This window comes from Hyperoodon ampullatus, assembly GCF_949752795.1.
Source record: "Hyperoodon ampullatus genome assembly, chromosome: 16".
NCBI lineage: Eukaryota > Metazoa > Chordata > Mammalia > Artiodactyla > Ziphiidae > Hyperoodon > Hyperoodon ampullatus.
The window spans coordinates 14,317,943-14,336,618 of record NC_136929.1 but is presented as its reverse complement, the minus strand read 5'-3'; the positions used below and the strand labels follow the sequence as shown (position 1 = coordinate 14,336,618).

Below are 18,676 nucleotides of genomic sequence, written 5' to 3'. Positions count from 1 at the left end.
AGAATTCTCATATTATTCCTCATAGTAAGGAATCAGCATTCTTTGATTTCATCACTATAAACTTTGTAACCTATCCCTTTAAAATGTGACACAGATCTATAAGTAGATCTGAGTTTAGTTTTATGAGCATCTCAATTTATGGGCAAGTTTTCTCCTTATATCAAAGCAGGACATACTATGATCTTAGTAACTCAAAAAAAAGGGAGAAAGTTCAGCCTTCTGTAAAACATAAACAGGGATTAGAAAATGAAGTTTTGAATAAAGCAAAAGTTTTATATGAAAAGTCTTTGAGATCAGTCATTTTACTAATTTGTAATTTTAAAATATTAGGTACTCCTAAGGTAGCTAAGGTAGTCAGAATGTCTTGCATAAGCTACTTTAGATATATAACAATCCAAGTTTCTTACACATTATTTTAATTTTAAAAACTGTTATGTAACTTGGTAAGCAAAAAAGAAACTATGGAACATATACGTTATGAAATATAAATAACAAAATGAGCAATCTCCATGACAAACCACATAACACTAAAAAATGAACATCACTGTGAATTACAATGCTGGTAAGGCAAAACTTTCCTCCCAGTCCCATCTCCCTCTGTTCCCCAGAAGCAAGCATCATTTTGTTTGTGTTTACCATTCCCTTATCTTTCAAGTTCTGGAGTTTTATCTGAATGTATATCCATGCATTATGATATTTAGTTTTGTTTGCTTTTGAGCTTTAAACAGTACGTGGTAATACGCTGGCCTTCTATACTTTCATTAGGCTTCTAATATAGCCATGCTCTTGGCATATCATGCTCCATCATGTGAAATGATTAAATTTTATCCATCTGTACTGATATAAATATATACCTATATATGTGTATATATATATATATATCAGTATACCATACATATGTAGTTTCCGGTTTGTTGCTATTGTGGATGATTCTGCTAATAATAGTCTCCTACAGGTTTCTCTCAAAGTGTGTGTGTGCGTGCTCGCGCGCACGTGTATGTGTGTGTGTGTGTAGGGATTATGCAAATTTAACTCCAAATTCTGAAGCACTCCAATTGGTTTCAAAGTGATTGTACCAATTCATATCCTTAGAGGCAGTGTAACAGTGTAAAGGAGTTCCCACTGTTCTCCATTTTCATTAACATATGATATTACCAGCTTTCTTAATTACTGCCAAATTACAGGATATAAGATAGAGCTCAGGGTAAGCTTTACTTGCATTTTTTCTGATTTTTGAGACAATTATCTTGTTCACCACTAACTGTAATAAATACTTATTTATTAATTTCAATAAATTTCAATTTACCATTAATGTATATTTATTTTCCACCTTTCTTTATCCATTCTTCTAGTATGCTTAAGTTTAATTTACTCATACTTAACATAATTATTGTTATGGTTGGATTAACTTGTGCCATTTTGCTACTTGTTTTCTATATATGTGTCTTTTGTTTACTGATTTTTCCTTTACTGTCTTCTTTTGTGCTTAAGAGATAATTCTTAGAGTGCCGTTTTGATTCTTTTGATTTTTAAACGATTTTTAAATTCATTTTCTTTGTGGTTACTCCAGTAATTACAATATACATTGGGGCCGGAGGAAGATGGCGGAAGAGTAAGACGCGGAGATCACCTTCCTCCCCACAGATACATCAGAAATTCATCTACACGTGGAACAACTCCAACAGAACACCTACTGAACGCTGACAGAAGACCTCAGACCCCCCAAAAGGCAAGAAACTCCCCACATACCTGGGTAGGTCAAAAGGAAAAAAGAATAAACAGAGACAATAGGATAGGGACGGGACCTGCACCAGTGGGAGGGAGCCGTGAAGGAGGGAAGGTTTCTACACACTACAAGCCCCTTCGAGGGGGGAGACTGCAGGTGGCGGAGGGGGAAAGCTTCGGAGTAGCGGAGGAGAGCACAGCAACAGGGGTGTGGAGGGCAAAGCAGAGAGATTTTGGCACAGAGGATCGGTGCCCTCAGGCACAAACCAGCCCGAGAGACTTGTCTGCTCGGCCGCCAGGGCGGGCGGGGCTGGGCGCTGAGGCTCGGGTATCGGCTTTCAGTCGGAGCGCAGGGAGAGGACTGGGGCTGGCGGCAGGAAGAGACCCTGAAGGGGTTAGTGCTAGCCCGGAGGGAGTCCGGGGAAAGGGTCTGGAGCTACCGGAGAGGCAAGAGACTTTTTTCCCTTTTGTTGCCTGCTGCGCGAGGAGAGGGCATTCCCCTCCCTCCCCTCTGCCTGAGTGAGCCAGAGCCCCCGAATCAGCGGCTCCTTTAAACCCGTCCTGTCTGAGCGAAGAACGGACGCCCGCCGGCGACCTACGCGCAGAGGCGGGGCCAGGTCCAAGGCTGAGACCCGGGAGCTGTGAGAGCAGAGACAGGGAAATCTCTCTGTGCAGACTCCGAGGCAGCGGATTAAAGCTCCACGGTCCATTTGATGTGCCCTGCGTCTGTGGAGTGCATGAATGGACAGCGAATCATCCCAAATTGAGGAAGTGGACCTTGAGGACAAGATTTAAGACTTTCCCCCCTTTTTTTTCCCTCTTTTTACAACGAATTATCTCAAATTAAGGAGGTGGACTTAGCAAGATTTCAGGCTTTTCGCCCTTTTCCTCTTTTTACAACGAATTATCCCAAATCGAGGAGGTGGACTTGGAGAGCAAGATTTTTGATTTTTCCCCCTGCTCTCTTTTTGTGAATGTGTATGTGTAATCTTCTGTGTAAGATTCTCTCTGTATAGCTTTGCTTCCACCATATGTCCCAGGGTTCTTTCGGTCCGTGTTTTTTTTCAATAATTACTTTTTAATTTTAATAACGCTACTATATTTCATACTTTATTCTATTTTACTTTACCTGCTCTTTCTTTTTTTCCTCCCTTCCCTTCCTCCCTCCCTCCCTCCGCTCCTCCTTTCCTTCTTTCTTTTTCTTTCCTCCATCCCTCCCTCCCTCCCACCCTTCTTCTTTCCACTTTCTTTTTCTTTCCTTCCTCCCTCCCTCCCTCCCTCCTGTCTTTCTTTCTTTCTTTCCTTCCTCCCTCCCTCCCTCTCTTCTTCCATTCACTCTTCCTTTTGCTTTCATTCCTCCCTCCCTCCCTCCTTTCTTTCCTTTCTTTCCATCCTTCCTCCCTCCCTCCTTTCTTTCTTTCTTTCTTCCTTCCTTCCTTCCTTACTTCCCTTCTTCCTTTCTTTCAATCTCTCTTTCTTTCTTCTACTAATTATTTCTTTCTACTTTTTCTCACTGTTATTCTGAGCCGGGTGGATGAAAGGCTCTTGGTGCTGCAGCCAGGAGTCAGTGCTGTGCCTCTGAAGTGGGAGAGCCAACTTCAGGACACGGGTCCACAAGAGACCTCCCAGCTCCACATAATATCAAGCAGCGAAAATCTCCCAGGGATCTCCATCTCAACACCAGCACCCAGCTTCAGTCAACGACCAGCAAGCTACAGTGCTGGTCACCCTATGCCAAGCAACTAGCAAGGCAGGAACACAACCCCACCCATTAGCAGAGAGGATACCTAAAAACATAATAAGGCCACAGGCACCCCAAAACACACCACCAGACGTGGACCTGTCCACCAGAAAGACAAGATCGAGCCTCAACCACCAGAACACAGGCATTAGTCCCCCCCACCAGGAAGCCTACACAACCTACTGAAACAACCTTAGCCACGGGGGACAGACACCAAAAACAACGGGAACTACGAATCTGCAGCCTGCAAAAAGGAGACCCCAAACACAGTAACATAAGCAAAATGAGAAAGCAGAAAAACACACAGCAGGTGAAGGAGCAAGATAAAAACCTACCAGACCTAACAAATGAAGAGGTAATAGGCAGTCTACCTGAAAAAGAATTCAGAATAATGATAGTAAAGCTGATCCAAGATTCTGTTTCCCAGATCCAAAATCTTGGAAACAGAATAGACAATATGCAAGAAACAGTTAACAAGGACCTAGAAGAACTAAAGATGAATCAAGCATCGATTAAAAACACAATAAATGAAATGAAAAATACTCTAGATGGGATCAATAGCAGAATAACTGAGGCAGAAGAACGGATAAGTGAGGTGGAAGATAAAATAGTGGAAATAACTGATGCAGAGAAAAATAAAGAAAAAAGAATGAAAAGAACAGAGGACAGTCTCAGAGACCTCTGGGACAACATTAAACGCACCAACATTCGAATTATAGGGGTTCCAGAAGAAGAAGAGAAAAAGAAAGGGACTGAGAAAATATTTGAAGAGATTATAGTTGAAAACTTCCCTAATATGGGAAAGGAAATAGTTAATCAAGTCCAGGAGGCACAGAGAGTCCCATACAGAATAAATCCAAGAAGAAATACGCCAAGACACATATTAATCAAACTATCAAAAATTAAACACAAGGAAATCATATTAAAAGCAGCAAGGGAAAAACAACAAATAACACACAAGGGAATCCCCATCAGGTTAACAGCTGATCTCTCAGCAGAAACTCTACAAGCCAGAAGGGAGTGGCAGGACATAATTAAAGTGATGAAGGAGAAAAACCTGCAACCAAGATTACTCTACCCAGCAAGGATCTCATTCAGATTTGATGGAGAAATTAAAACGTTTACAGACAAGCAAAAGCTGAGAGAGTTCAGCACCACCAAACCAGCTTTACAACAAATGCTAAAGGAACTTCTCTAGGCAAGAAACACAACAGAAGGACTATACCTACAATAACGAACCCAAAGCCATTAAGGAAATGGGAATAGGAACATACATATCAATAATTACCTTAAATGTAAATGGACTAAATGCTCCCACCAAAAGACGCAGAGTGGCTGAATGGATACAAAAACAAGACCCATATATATGCTGTCTACAAGAGACCCACTTCAGACCTAGAGACACATACACATTGAAAGTAAGGGGATGGAAAAAGATATTCCATGCAAATGGAAATCAAAAGAAAGCTGGAGTAGCAATTCTTATATCAGACAAAATAGACTTTAAAATAAAGACTATTAGAAGAGACAAAGAAGGACACTACATAACGATAAAGGGATCGATCCAAGAAGAAGATATAACAATTGTAAATATTTATGCACCCAACATAGGAGCACCTCAATACATAAGGCAAATACTAACAGCCATAAAAGGGGAAATCGACAGTAACACAATCATAGTAGGGGACTTTAACACCCCACTTTCACCAATGGACAGATCATCCAAAATGAAAATAAATAAGGAAACACAAGCTTTAAATGATACATTAAACAAGATGGACTTAATTGATATTTATAGGACATTCCACCCAAAAACAACAGAATACACAGTTTTCTCAAGTGCTCATGGAACATTCTCCAGGATAGATCATATCTTGGGTCACAAATCAAGCCTTGGTAAATTTAAGAAAATTGAAATTGTATCAAGTATCTTTTCCGACCACAATACTATGAGACTAGACATCAATTACAGGAAAAGATCTGTAAAAAATACAAACACATGGAGGCTAAACAATACACTACTCAATAATGAAGTGATCACTGAAGAAATCAAAGAGGAAATTAAGAAATACTTAGAAACAAATGACAATGGAGACACGACGACCCAAAACCTATGGGACGCAGCAAAAGCAGTTCTAAGGGGGAAGTTTATAGCAATACAATCCCACCTTAAGAAACAGGAAACATTTCGAGTAAACAACCTGACCCTGCACCTAAAGCAATTAGAGAAAGAAGAACAAAAAAACCCCCAAAGTTAGCAGAAGGAAAGAAATCATAAAGATCAGATCAGAAATAAATGAAAAAGAAATGAAGGAAACGATAGCAAAGATCAACCAAACTAAAAGCTGGTTCTTTGAGAAGATAAACAAAATTGACAAACCATTAGCCAGACTCATCAAGAAAAGAAGGGAGAAGACTCAAATCAATAGAATTAGAAATGAAAAAGGAGAAGTAACAACTGACACTGCAGAAATACAAAAGATCATGAGAGATTACTATAAGCAACTCTATGCCAATAAAATGGACAACCTGGAAGAAATGGACAAATTCTTAGAAATGCACAACCTACCAAGACTGACTCAGGAAGAAATAGAAAATATGAATAGACCAATCACAAGCACTGAAATTGAAACTGTGATTAAAAATCTTCCATCAAACAAAAGCCCAGGACCAGATGGCTTCACAGGCGAATTCTATCAAACATTTAGAGAAGAGCTAACACCCATCCTTCTCAAACTCTTCCAAACAATATCAGAGGAAGGAACACTCCCAAACTCATTCTACGAGGCCACCATCACCTTGATACCAAAACCAGGCAAGGATGTCACAAAGAAAGAAAACTACAGGCCAATATCACTGATGAACATAGATGCAAAAATCCTCAACAAAATACTAGCAAACAGAATCCAACAGCACATTAAAAGGATCATACACCATGATCAAGTGGGGTTTATTCCAGGAATGCAAGGATTCTTCAATATACGCAAATCAATCAATGTGATACATCATATTAACAAGTTGAAGGAGAAAAACCATATGATCATCTCAATAGATGCAGAGAAAGCTTTCGACAAAATTCAACACCCATTTATGATAAAAACCCTGCAGAAAGTAGGCATAGAGGGAACTTTCCTCAACATAATAAAGGCCATATATGACAAACCCACAGCCAACATCGTCCTCAATGGTGAAAAACTGAAACCATTTCCACTAAGATCAGGAACAAGACAAGGCTGCCCACTCTCACCACTCTTATTCAACATAGTTTTGGAAGTTTTAGCCACAGCAATCAGAGAAGAAAAGGAAATAAAAGGAATCCAAATTGGAAAAGAAGAAGTAAAGCTGTCACTGTTTGCAGATGACATGATACTATACATAGAGAATCCTAAAGATGCTACCGAAAAACTACTAGAGCTAATCAATGAATTTGGTAAAGTAGCAGGATACAAAATTAATGCACAGAAATCTCTGGCATTCCTGTACACTAATGATGAAAAATCTGAAAATGAAATCAAGAAAACACTCCCATTTACCATTGCAACAAAAAGAATAAAATATCTAGGAATAAACCTACCTAAGGAGACAAAAGACCTGTATGCAGAAAATTATAAGACACTGATGAAAGAAATTAAAGATGATATAAATAGATGGAGAGATATACCATGCTCCTGGATTGGAAGAATCAATATTGTGAAAATGACTCTACTACCCAAAGCAATCTACAGATTCAATGCAATCCCTATGAAACTACCACTGGCATTTTTCACAGAACTAGAACAAAAAATTTCAAAATTTGTTTGGAAAAACAAAAGACCCCGAATAGCCAAAGCAATCTTGAGAACGAAAAACGGAGCTGGAGGAATCAGGCTGCCTGACTTCAGACTATACTACAAAGCTACAGTAATTAAGACAGTGTGGTACTGGCATAAAAACAGAAAGATAGATCAGTGGATCAGGATAGAAAGCCCAGAGATAAACCCACGCACATATGGCCAACTTATCTTTGATAAAGGAGGCAGGAATGTACAGTGGAGAAAGGACAGCCTCTTCAATAAGTGGTGCTGGGAAAACTGGACAGGGACATGTAAAAGTATGAGATTAGATCATTCCCTAACACCATACACAAAAATAAGCTCAAAATGGATTAAAGACCTAAATGTAAGGCCAGAAACTATCAAACTCTTAGAGGAAAACATAGGTAGAACACTCTATGACATAAATCACAGCAAGATCCTTTTGGACCCACCTCCTAGAGAAATGGAAATAAAAACAAAGATAAACAAATGGGACCTAATGAAACTTCAAAGCTTTTGCACAGCAAAGGAAACCATAAACAAGACGAAAAGACAACCCTCAGAATGGGAGAAAATATTTGCAAATGAAGCAACTGACAAAGGATTAATCTCCAAAATTTATAAACAGCTCATGCAGCTCAATAGCAAAAAAACAAACAACCCAATCCAAAAATGGGCAGAAGACTTAAATAGGCATTTCTCCAAAGAAGATATACAGACTGCCAACAAACACATGAAAGAATGCTCAACATCATTAATCATTAGAGAAATGCAAATCAAAACTACAATGAGATATCATCTCACACCAGTCAGAATGGCCATCATCAAGAAATCTAGAAACAATAAATGCTGGAGAGAGTGTGCAGAAAAGGGAACACTCTTGCACTGCTGGTGGGAATGTGAATTGGTACAGCCACTATGGAGAACAGTATGGAGGTTCCTTAAAAAACTACAAATAGAACTACCATATGACCCAGCAATCCCACTACTAGGCATATACCCTGAGAAAACCATAATTCAAAAAGAGTCATGTACCAAAATATTCATTGCAGCTCTATTCACAATAGCCAGGACATGGAAACAACCTAAGTGTCCATCATCGGATGAATGGATAAAGAAGATGTGGCACATATATACAATGGAATATTACTCAGCCATAAAAAGAAACGAAACTGAGCTATTTGTAATGAGGTGGATAGACCTAGAGTCTGTCATACAGAGTGAAGTAAGTCAGAAAGAGAAAGACAAATACCGTATGCTAACACATATATATGGAATTAAAAAAAAAATGTCATGAAGAACCTAGGGGTAAAACGGGAATAAAGACACAGACCTACTTGAGAATGGACTTGAGGATATGGGGAAGGGGAAGGGTAAGCTGTGACAAAGGGAAAGAGAGGCATGGACATATATATACTACCAAACGTAAGGTAGATAGATAGTGGGAAGCAGCCGCAGAGCACAGGGAGATCAGCTCGGTGCTTTGTGACCGCCTGGAGGGGTGGGATGGGGAGGGTGGGAGGGAGGGAGATGCATGAGGGAGGGGATGTGGGAACAGATGTATATGTATGACTGATTCACTTTGTTATAAAGCAGAAACTAATAAAAAAAATATATATATACATTGGAACTTACCACAATCTACTTCCTATTAATCCTAATTACAAAATACAGAATTTAAAATAGATCCATTTCATTCTACTTTGTACAACTATTGTCACATGTACTACCTCTATGTAAGTTAGAATTTATGTTTCATTAAATCTTGTGTAATTTAAAGAGAAAAATATATTCATACAGCCTTCTGTATTTATCTAGATATTTACATTTTATTTACAGTTACCATTTCATTTCTTCCCGTAGATGTGAGTTACCATCTAGTGTCATTTCCTTTTAGTGTTTCTTTTTAGGTGGCCAGAAATTCTTTTTCTGTGAATATCATTATTTTACCTTTTTCCAAGGATCACAGGCCCTGTTGCTTCTTGTTGAACATCTGAAAACAGACTTATGTACTTTGTTCCATTTTATAAGTGCTTACTGTAGGATGGCTAATCTATTGCTTGTTACTCCATTGTGGCCAAAAGTTAAAGTCTTAAAGTGCTTTTACATTCTCTAACTGAGGTCATCAAATATTCATTAAGTATGTAACATACATTTTTGAATCTGAATGTTGTAAGGTAGGGAGAGAAAATTAAACTACTTGTATGTCTGTATAGTCACTATGCAGTAGAGCTGAGATACAAAGTAAGATCATTTACTACAAATAATGTACTTACTCTACCATAATTCTCCAATATATTTCAATAACTTTCATACACTGTTATTATGACTTTGGCCTTCTGTTATATTCTTCCTCTCTCCTGATACTGTATTTTCAAATTAATTTAAATATAATAATTTGCTCACTGAAAGTAATGAAACAGTATTAAAGAGATTTTTATAATTCACGTATTTTACTAAAAGACAAGATTTTGCTCAAATTTTTCTAAATTAGTGAAGCTAAGTGATCTAATGGACATAATACTCTCCCAGCAGAATGTTAACTCAACAATGTTTTACCTTTCTATGGGATATAAAAATTTGGTGGTCACAAGCATATACAGTTTGAAAAACTATGAACAATCTGACACTTCAGACCCCAGTGGATTCTAACTGCTTTCTCTAAATATCTCTTCCTCACTGATTTTTCCTTCTTCTTCTTCCTTTGTTTAGCACAACTTATAGGCTATTGCACATATTCAATACTTACTTTTATGCTGCTTTGTACTGAATCATATGGTTTCTAGTGTAATTCAGTTTTCCAAGAGATTATAGTACTGTGCTGAACATCACAGTAGATAACTCAAAAGGCAAGGTACTGACAAATATGCCATCATGTGCAAATTAATGTCTAATACAAAATACTCACAGAAGAGAGATTCAATAGAGATAATTAAGGTAAGTTAGGACTCAATTATAAATAATTAAGGTAAAGATAATTTTGGAAGGTTTTGAAGTTTCTTAGTGTTGAATATCATACTGATCCTTTCACAGTGAGGTAGGTGGACTTTAATAAAAGATTTAAGTCAATTTGACTGAATCCGTTATAAACTCTTACACCAATCAGTAAAACTAATATACTGAGATATAATACTGACACTTATTCCATGGTACTATTTTACAGAATACAGTGTATCCCCAAGTCACTGAAGTGTAGGTAGTTTCTATACCTCAGGACAATGACTCAGTGAAGTATTTAGTGGTTTTCGTGGGAGCTCCAGAAACAGGGCAGGAAATTTACACTGCTTTGGTAATTTCATTTTCAGTTTGAAGAAGAACCATTCCCTCTTACAATCATGGTTGACAAGCCGAAGAATAATAAATATAAAAATGAATAGCTGTTTAAAGCTATAACCTGACTTTCTTAATAACAACAATATAGCTCTTTAATACATTTATAATTCCATTATGAGCCATAAGAGTTTCAAACCCTCCATTATAAAATAATCTTCCTACCTCTCGTTTTTCCTGAATAAGGTTCTTACCAATTTCTGACATTTCTTATAGTCTCTTTGTCGGACTCAGCATCAATCTTACCATTTTGACACCAATTTGCTGTTGTGAAGTTTTCTTCCTCCTATGAAATTCTCTAGGAAGTCTCTATGTACTTTGTCATTTAGAACGTTTAAGTTTGAAATAATCTTTTCTATTCATGATTTTATTCCAAACCCAGCTCAAGAATTCTTCCCTTACTAATTATTTTCTATTAATATGCTTCCTCTAAATTTATATATACAATTTAAGTTCCTTTATTGGTTGGGTAAACCTAAATAAATTCATAGATTTGGGCAGAGCCTCATTTATAAAATGGGGACAATATTATGTACTTCAGTTGGGAGATGCAAGAATCAAATTCATCATGTGTACACCAGGATAGTTTTTATAAACTTTGAAATGTTAAAATAATAAATAATTATAGTAATGCAAAAACCACTATACATCCTAAAGAAATTATATGTAGTACATCAACTCACGTGTACTATGGAAATAAATGCTTGTGATACATCATGCTCTTCTGCAATATAGTTGAAAGCTCGCCAAAGAGCAACTCCAGCATCATTTTTTCCATCAACCTCATCATCTGTATTAACAATGAACACAAAACCAATTCTAGGAAAGAAGATGAATGAGAGATGTTACAACTACCTCTTGAACCACAATAAACCATGATTTTTAAATATTATTAGACTAGAACATCTAGATGGAGGGAATGTGTTAGTAGCTGGGGTAAAGGGGAGTATTATTATTTGAAAAGCTTTGATTTGTAATGCCTTTTCACCAAAATCCTCATCTCTGTTGGATTCCTCCAAAATGTAAAACTCTCTCTGGTGGTGACATTATCAAATAGCTATCTTTTTCCAGAAAGAAAAAGTGGAGGGAAGTGTACTCCACCACAACGATGGAAAATGGACCCATCCTTAAGTACCCAAGTGACAATCATTCTCTCAGGAAGGTAACAGGGTAAACAAGACTACCAAGCAGCTCTGATTAATGGAGTCGACCATAAAGGTGTATGATTTTTCACAGCACACAGCTATGTTGTGTCAGGCACTAGAGATGACCATCACTTTGAACTCAACATTGACACTCCGTGTGACACAACATGAACATCACTGGATTTCCTTCAGTTAACAGTCTGTTATAAATTGACAACTACCTAAGAGGAATTTTATGATAAAAGAAAAGTTCAGCAAGTTTTATAAAGTCCACAGTATATTCTTGAGCCGGATCAAGAAACAGAACCTAAAAAAAAGCAGAGAGACTATAATCACCATTTTGTTTTAACACTTCATAATTTTCATGAAATTGAAATTTAATCTAATTTCTGTAGCTAAAAACATGAAATTCAAGGTACAGTTTTTAAAATTTTCTAGCAATTTTAAAGAATTTTGAGGAATGTATATAAGAAAGAATTTCACAGTTTACAAATTTCTAAAAGCTACACACCAAAATATAATAATACACGAAATTTAATCAGGTTATTCATCTTCTTTTTGAAGCACAGCACAAAGTAAATATTTTTTACAAGAAGTGAAATACCTTATTCTAAGTGTTCGTTGGATTTTCTGTGATGAATTTTTTAAAAAAGGAAATAGAAATTGAATTTTGATCCAAAAAATAACAGCATTAACATCTGCTGTAGGAACTAAGATATTCACTTCCTATGTGAAAAATATATAAAGCCCTAGGTGTTTTCTCCACACTACAAAGTTCTATAAGGTTATTTAACATTGTAATAATGAACATTTATATCACAGATGACATAGTAGTATTTATGTATTTTTCCCTGAAATGTACTTAAATTCGTTCTCTATAATAAAGAAGGAAGAAAAGTTTGATCATAAATTGCTTTTAGAAAATATAACAGTAACCCATCAATTTAATGTTGGTATTATAAAAGCACATGAGGGTTAAATAATAAAAGGCAGGTTATGTGACACTGCTAGCTTTTGATACCTAGTAAGCCATGCCACCTCAAGCTTGTTGCATCAGGCAAATACTTCCTTCCTCATTACTCAGATGCCTATTTACCAAGAGCAGGGTAGTCCAAAAAGAATGGTGATATCTTTATAAAAGATGTATACAAAATTTCAAAGTATAAAACTTACCAAATTATGAAAATTACGCCTTATGAAAGGTATACTTCCAGGGGACACTGGCTTCAAGAGTTCCTGGCAACTTGAAGGCCACATAACATACAAATCATCAGTTTCTAAGTCATTAATCCACTAGAAAAGAATCCAGAAATCTGTGAAAGCTATATTAATACTTAAATCATTTTCAAAGCCGGATTTCACTCTGTCAAACAGCAAGTGAAATATACACAAGATTTTCTTTATTTCTGATTAAGTATAAGAAGCTAGTTGAATATTCTTTAAGGAACATATATGTGCAAAAATTTTATATTCCCATAGCCTTTTACATTAAACCTTCCCCTTCCGAAACAATTGACTCCATTTACTCATATGTTTGTTTTTCATACTAAAAAATAAAACTGTATAAAAATTACTCTGATAAACCATTTAAGGTACAGGAGGCAATGAGGTCATTTGCCTTTCCTCTAAAATTTAAAAGCTTGGACATAAGGAAAATAAAACAACTTACAAAAGTTAAATGTTTAAAACCGACATTTTGGACGTCCAGTTCTAATAAAGATGGAATAGCTTATATTAGACTAGCCTTCCCCCGCCCCCCCGAAACAATGACAAAAGGTAGAGAAAAGCACTCTCTAGAGGCATGGAGGTAGTGGTCAACCAACAATCAACAACTGAGGAGTTACAATCATTGAAAGCAGGAGGCAGACAAGGCAAGCTCCTCAACTCTGTCCCTGGGGGCATTTTCCAAATTGCAGCCTGGAGGAAGAGAATTCCAACAGAGAGTGACAGTCATATTGAGAATTCCAACAGAGAGTGACAGTCATATTGCGCTATCCCTGTGTGGGGAAGATATATTTCCTACATATTGGGAAAGACAGAAGTGAAAGTTAGGGCTGCGAAACTGATGAGATTTGAGATGGGGGCAAGTCCAGCAGAGGAGGAAACTGCAGAGAAAAAACCAAAGAAATCTCCGCAGAAACTCCTCTCATTTGCTGACTACTAATCTACACATACACATGGCAACACGCCTCCCCCCACAAAAAAAGGCCAGGAGAAAACAGAAACGGGGAGGTTGAAGCTGCAGGCATAACATGTTACTGAAGAGACAGAGGTTGGAGTTCAAGGTGGAAGGACTTTGCAAAACACTGCACTTTCATTTGAGACCCAGTAGGGCCAGACGCTAGGAGTAAGACACAAAATAGAAGAACTCTCACAAAGCCTAAAATCAAGCCTCAACAGAATCAAGTAAGCGTCTGGTACCTGGACTGCCAGAACAGACCTTACAATTCTTTGCTTCTATAACTTTTCATCAGCAATTTCTGGTTCTCACCAAAAACTGTCATGCAAAAAGAAAAGGACCAAATATCAAAATGCAGGAGAAAAAACCAGACATTAGAAAGGGACTTAGGCAAGGACTTTAAAATAACAATTCATATACATTTTAAAAAGAACAAAAATAGATGGAAAGATGGAAACTTTTAACAGAGAACTAAAACCTATTTAAAAAAAAAAAAGAACCACAGGGATATTTTAGAATTTAAAACAGTGTCTGTAATTAAGAAATGGACAAACTTATCAGGTGGTTTTAATTGCAGACCGGACACAAAAGAAGAGACAGGGATTAGGAAACAGGGTGACAGATCAACAGAATGTATATTAACTAAAGCAAACAAAAAAATAATGCAAAATCAAAACAAAGTGTAAGAGAGATGAGTGACACAGGCAAAAGGTCTAACATTCCTGGAGCTCAAAGTCAGAGAGGAGAGGACAAATGGGACAACACAATACCTGAAGAAATGAGCAGGCTTTTGCAATAACCTAGACATGAATTTCTGGAGGGCTTACCTAAGCCAGAGGCAGTGGTTTTAGAGAGAAGGCGCAATTAAGAGACACACACAAAGAGGGATGAAGAGGAGGGAGAAATCTAGGGTAATTCATGGCTTTCAGAGAGGAACACTGTATCAGCACAGAGACACTGAGCTCTAAGAAGTAGGCTTTTCCAGGGGAGAGGACAGGCAAGCAGAGAAGGAGTTAACTCGGTTTCAGACATCCTTATCTATAAGACATCTGAGGGGGGATGACAGTTGACAGTTGTAACAATGTCTATTTTAGTGGTTAACAAGTATGATGGGTTCTGGGATTAGTTTTTTTGCACTAAAATTTGTCTTGGTGGTACTGAGATAGAAGGGAGAACTTTAGTCTCCCTGGAAAAATCAGTAGTACCGTCTCTTATTTATGTTTCTGAGGTAATTCTTGCCAAGATGTGAAGGTAATGGGAACGGTTCTAAAGATCCTCACAATAGGCCAGGGATCCTGTGAGAACTGGAACTCGCTGTAGACTCAGTCAGCAATGTCTAGATTAGTTAACTGTTCTCCTGCGGGAATCCTAGGTCAGAGGAGAAGGCGGCACCATGCAGAGGATGTGAATATCCAATCCTCTTGGTGGTGAGTTGTATTTTTTACTTCAAATGAGAAACTGGCATTATGCTTTATGTATCAGTCCCACTGAACTTGAATTACTGACTGGAGATAGAGTCACTTCTAATGTGGATCAAAACAGCTGCATGTGTTTATTTAATATGCAGATTCCTTGGTGCCACTTCAGGCCTACTAAATCATCCCCATTTGAAACAAGAGCCCTACGTGATTCTTATCACAAATACTAAAGTTAGAAAGCTAGAGAAATGGCCTAATTTACAGCCATGGGTGTTGGGTGAAGTAACTGAGCTAATACGTGGATCCATTTTGGAGAACTACTGAGACAACACTGGAAATCACATTGACTAGGCCCACAGACACTGAACTGCCCCTTTCCTTAGTCTCAGGTGAATACAGAAAAGCAGCAACAGTAACTGGAAGAGCACCTCACAAACTCGCATGCAGAACTGGCACTGACACTCCAGTGATCTACCTCCATCCATTCTGTTGGTCATAACTTGGGCCTTTCTATCTACTAGGCTTCCAAGATACTGAAAAAAAGATACTGTCATTTATAGATTAGAACCTGGAAGACAATTTCCTGAACATCCAAGGAGCTATACAGGTCAACAAATAATCACATAATGGGTCATGTTGTTAGAGGCTGACTCTCTGAGAGAAGCAAAGAACTTAAAGGACTTACAGTTCACATCTTCTGGGCTCTCTTTGGGGAGTGACACTAGCTAAAATGGCTGAGTAAGGAACTCCAAAACTCTGTCCTTATACAAAAAATGGAAAAACTAGAAAATCTGGGGGAATGAACATTTTCAGAACCATGAAAACTAACCAAAAGCTTGCAGCAACACTGAGAGTGTTTATTCAAGAAAAATGGTTGCATCTCAGTAAGAACACTGAGATGTGTGGCATTATAACTTACCTTAGTCCCGTCTCTTGCTCCCAAGCTAATCAGTAGCCTTGAAAATGACAGCTCACATTCCAGTACCAATATTACTGGAAGCAGTAGAATGGACTTTATTCTGAATGAATTGTAACTTTTTGTTTGAACTCTCTGGTGACTCCCTAGAAAACCTTTTGAAAAGTCTTGCCTTTATCCTGCCTAACTTGTGATTTGCCTAGTGTTAAAGCTGCTACTCTAATTTATGGAAAACATTTACAGGCAAATGTTTTAGTCACTCCTGAGACAAGAGAAAATAGCTGGAACACACAATAGAGTAACCACAAACTTAGTGAGGAAAGGCTGGGAATGAGATGTTTTGGGAAACAGGGCTTTGAGAAGTTCTGACGTATTCCTGGAGATCTACAAGGCCATGTGCATGCCCAGGAACACGTGCATGCTCAGGAAAGACCTGAGAAGGCCCTACATTCTTCTCACCCCTGGCTGACTTCCAAGCTCTATGCAGACAAGAATTGAAGGCTAATGCAGAGATGCAGACCGCCTGATTGAATGTTTAGCGTGTGCTGCTCCCCCTCCCTCCATGTGCCACACACACAGAGCCCCTGTGCAAAGACTGGGAGATTTTCTGGTTCGAGGCGTGTAAGTAAATCTCTGTCCAATACTTAGCAGATGACTAGGCTAACATAACAGACACTTCTGTGGCCACACATGAAAAAGGATACAGACTTTATAAAATTAGTCACTAAACAAATAACAAAAACAACAGCAAACAGCAATAACAAACCCTGGGGAGGGGTGAGAATCTGACTTCCAGAAGTGCCACAATACAATATTCAAGAGGTCCAGTTTTCAACAACAACAAAAAAGGCAATGAAAAATCCTAAATTAAACATAAGAAAACAATTCCATTTATAGGGACATAAAAAAGGGTAAAATACTTAGAAATAATTTAACAAGTCTGAGACTTACACTGAAAGCTACAAAACATTGTTGCAAGAAATTAAAGAAGACCTAAATAAATGGAAAGGCATCCCATGTTCATGGATTGGAAGATGTAATATATTTCAATAGCAATATTCCTTAAATTGATCTATAGATTCAACAAAATCTCAATAAAAATTCCAGCTGTCTTTTTTTTCTTTTTAACAGAAATGGACAAGCTGATTCCATAATTCATAATGAAAGGAAAAGGTGCAAGGATGCCAAGACAATCTTAAAAAAGAAGAATAAAGTTGGAGGACTCAAAATTCCCAATTTTTAAAGTTACTACAAAGCTACAGTAAAAAAAAAAAACAAAAACAGTGTGGTGCTGGCATAAGGATAAGATACAGATCAACAGAATTGAACTAAAAGTCCAGAAATAAACCCATATGTCTATAGTCAACTGATTTACAACATCATTACTGGGCGTGGACAGGGAAACTTGCCTTTATGACTATGGGATCCACTGTGGTTGGCAAGTTATACTCTTAGCTAAAGAACTTATAAGCTCTGCCTGTGCCTACTGGTGCCTTTTTAAAAAAAATCGTATCACTATCATCTTGGTGACAATAACAAAAAATTAGAATTGTTTTTATATAATGACAAGTGGCTAGAGTGACTTAGGAACATTAAAGAAGAGAAAATTAAAGAAAGTTATAATAAACGCCCCAGGAATATGGCTACATCATCAACATCACAGTACAGAAAATAGTTGCAGGGGTAGTTTTGCTAGAATATGACCAAAGCCTCTGTCACTGTTCGTGGTCTGGCACAGTGAACTGAAATTACAATCCGAAGGAGCCAAACATATAATCCTATGTTTGTTTTTACTGACTCTTAACAAAACTCCAGTGACACCTGAGGTGATTCCTGATGTCTGAGATAGAGAAAGCTGGAATGGTAAATCAGGGATGGAAGAATACCAATGAACCTCAAATTCTTACTTAACTGTCAAATAGACTTCTAAGAAATATACCACCAAGATTTTTTGAGGGGGAGGGTATAAACACAGAGGTCAGAAGTGATTTAACTCAGGGCCTCAGCTTTCTCTGTAAAGATAAAAAGTAAGTGGGGAGACAGATCCAGGGGAAAAAGAATTAAAAGCAAAGTATTGCTTTCATTCATGAATAACTCTGTTTTGATATTAAGATAGTCAATGATTTTTTTTGGAGTGCTTCCTATTCAATAGGACCTGATGTATGTTGAAGATATTTTAAAAAGTCCTGGTTTTTGTGGCACTTACATTCCACTGGAAGATTATTATAAACAAATACATATCATATTGGGTGGTAGCAAATGCTATGAAACAAAAATAAAGCTGATGTGTGAACTAATTTTGCTACTCTGACAGACCAAGCTGAAGAGTACTGAGACCTCAGAGCTCTGCATTTGTGCCAGTTGATTTTTCTAAGGTATCTAGAGAATAAAGCCTCAGAAATAATTTTCTACTCAGCCAGGCACTTTC

At 37.5% G+C, this 18,676-nt stretch overlaps 1 protein-coding gene across 1 annotated transcript in view; it reads right to left on the bottom strand.

Moving 5' to 3' along the window:
- Window positions 1-18,676, bottom strand: part of UGGT2 (UDP-glucose glycoprotein glucosyltransferase 2) — a gene marked incomplete at both ends in the record, with an annotated part of 167,521 nt that overhangs the window by 88,286 nt on the left and 60,559 nt on the right. The window contains 3 exons of the mRNA XM_079721667.1: window positions 11,274-11,409; window positions 11,957-12,042; window positions 12,909-13,028. Coding sequence (XP_079577793.1) covers window positions 11,274-11,409; window positions 11,957-12,042; window positions 12,909-13,028 — 342 coding nt within the window. The remainder of the gene's footprint in view (window positions 1-11,273; window positions 11,410-11,956; window positions 12,043-12,908; window positions 13,029-18,676) is intronic.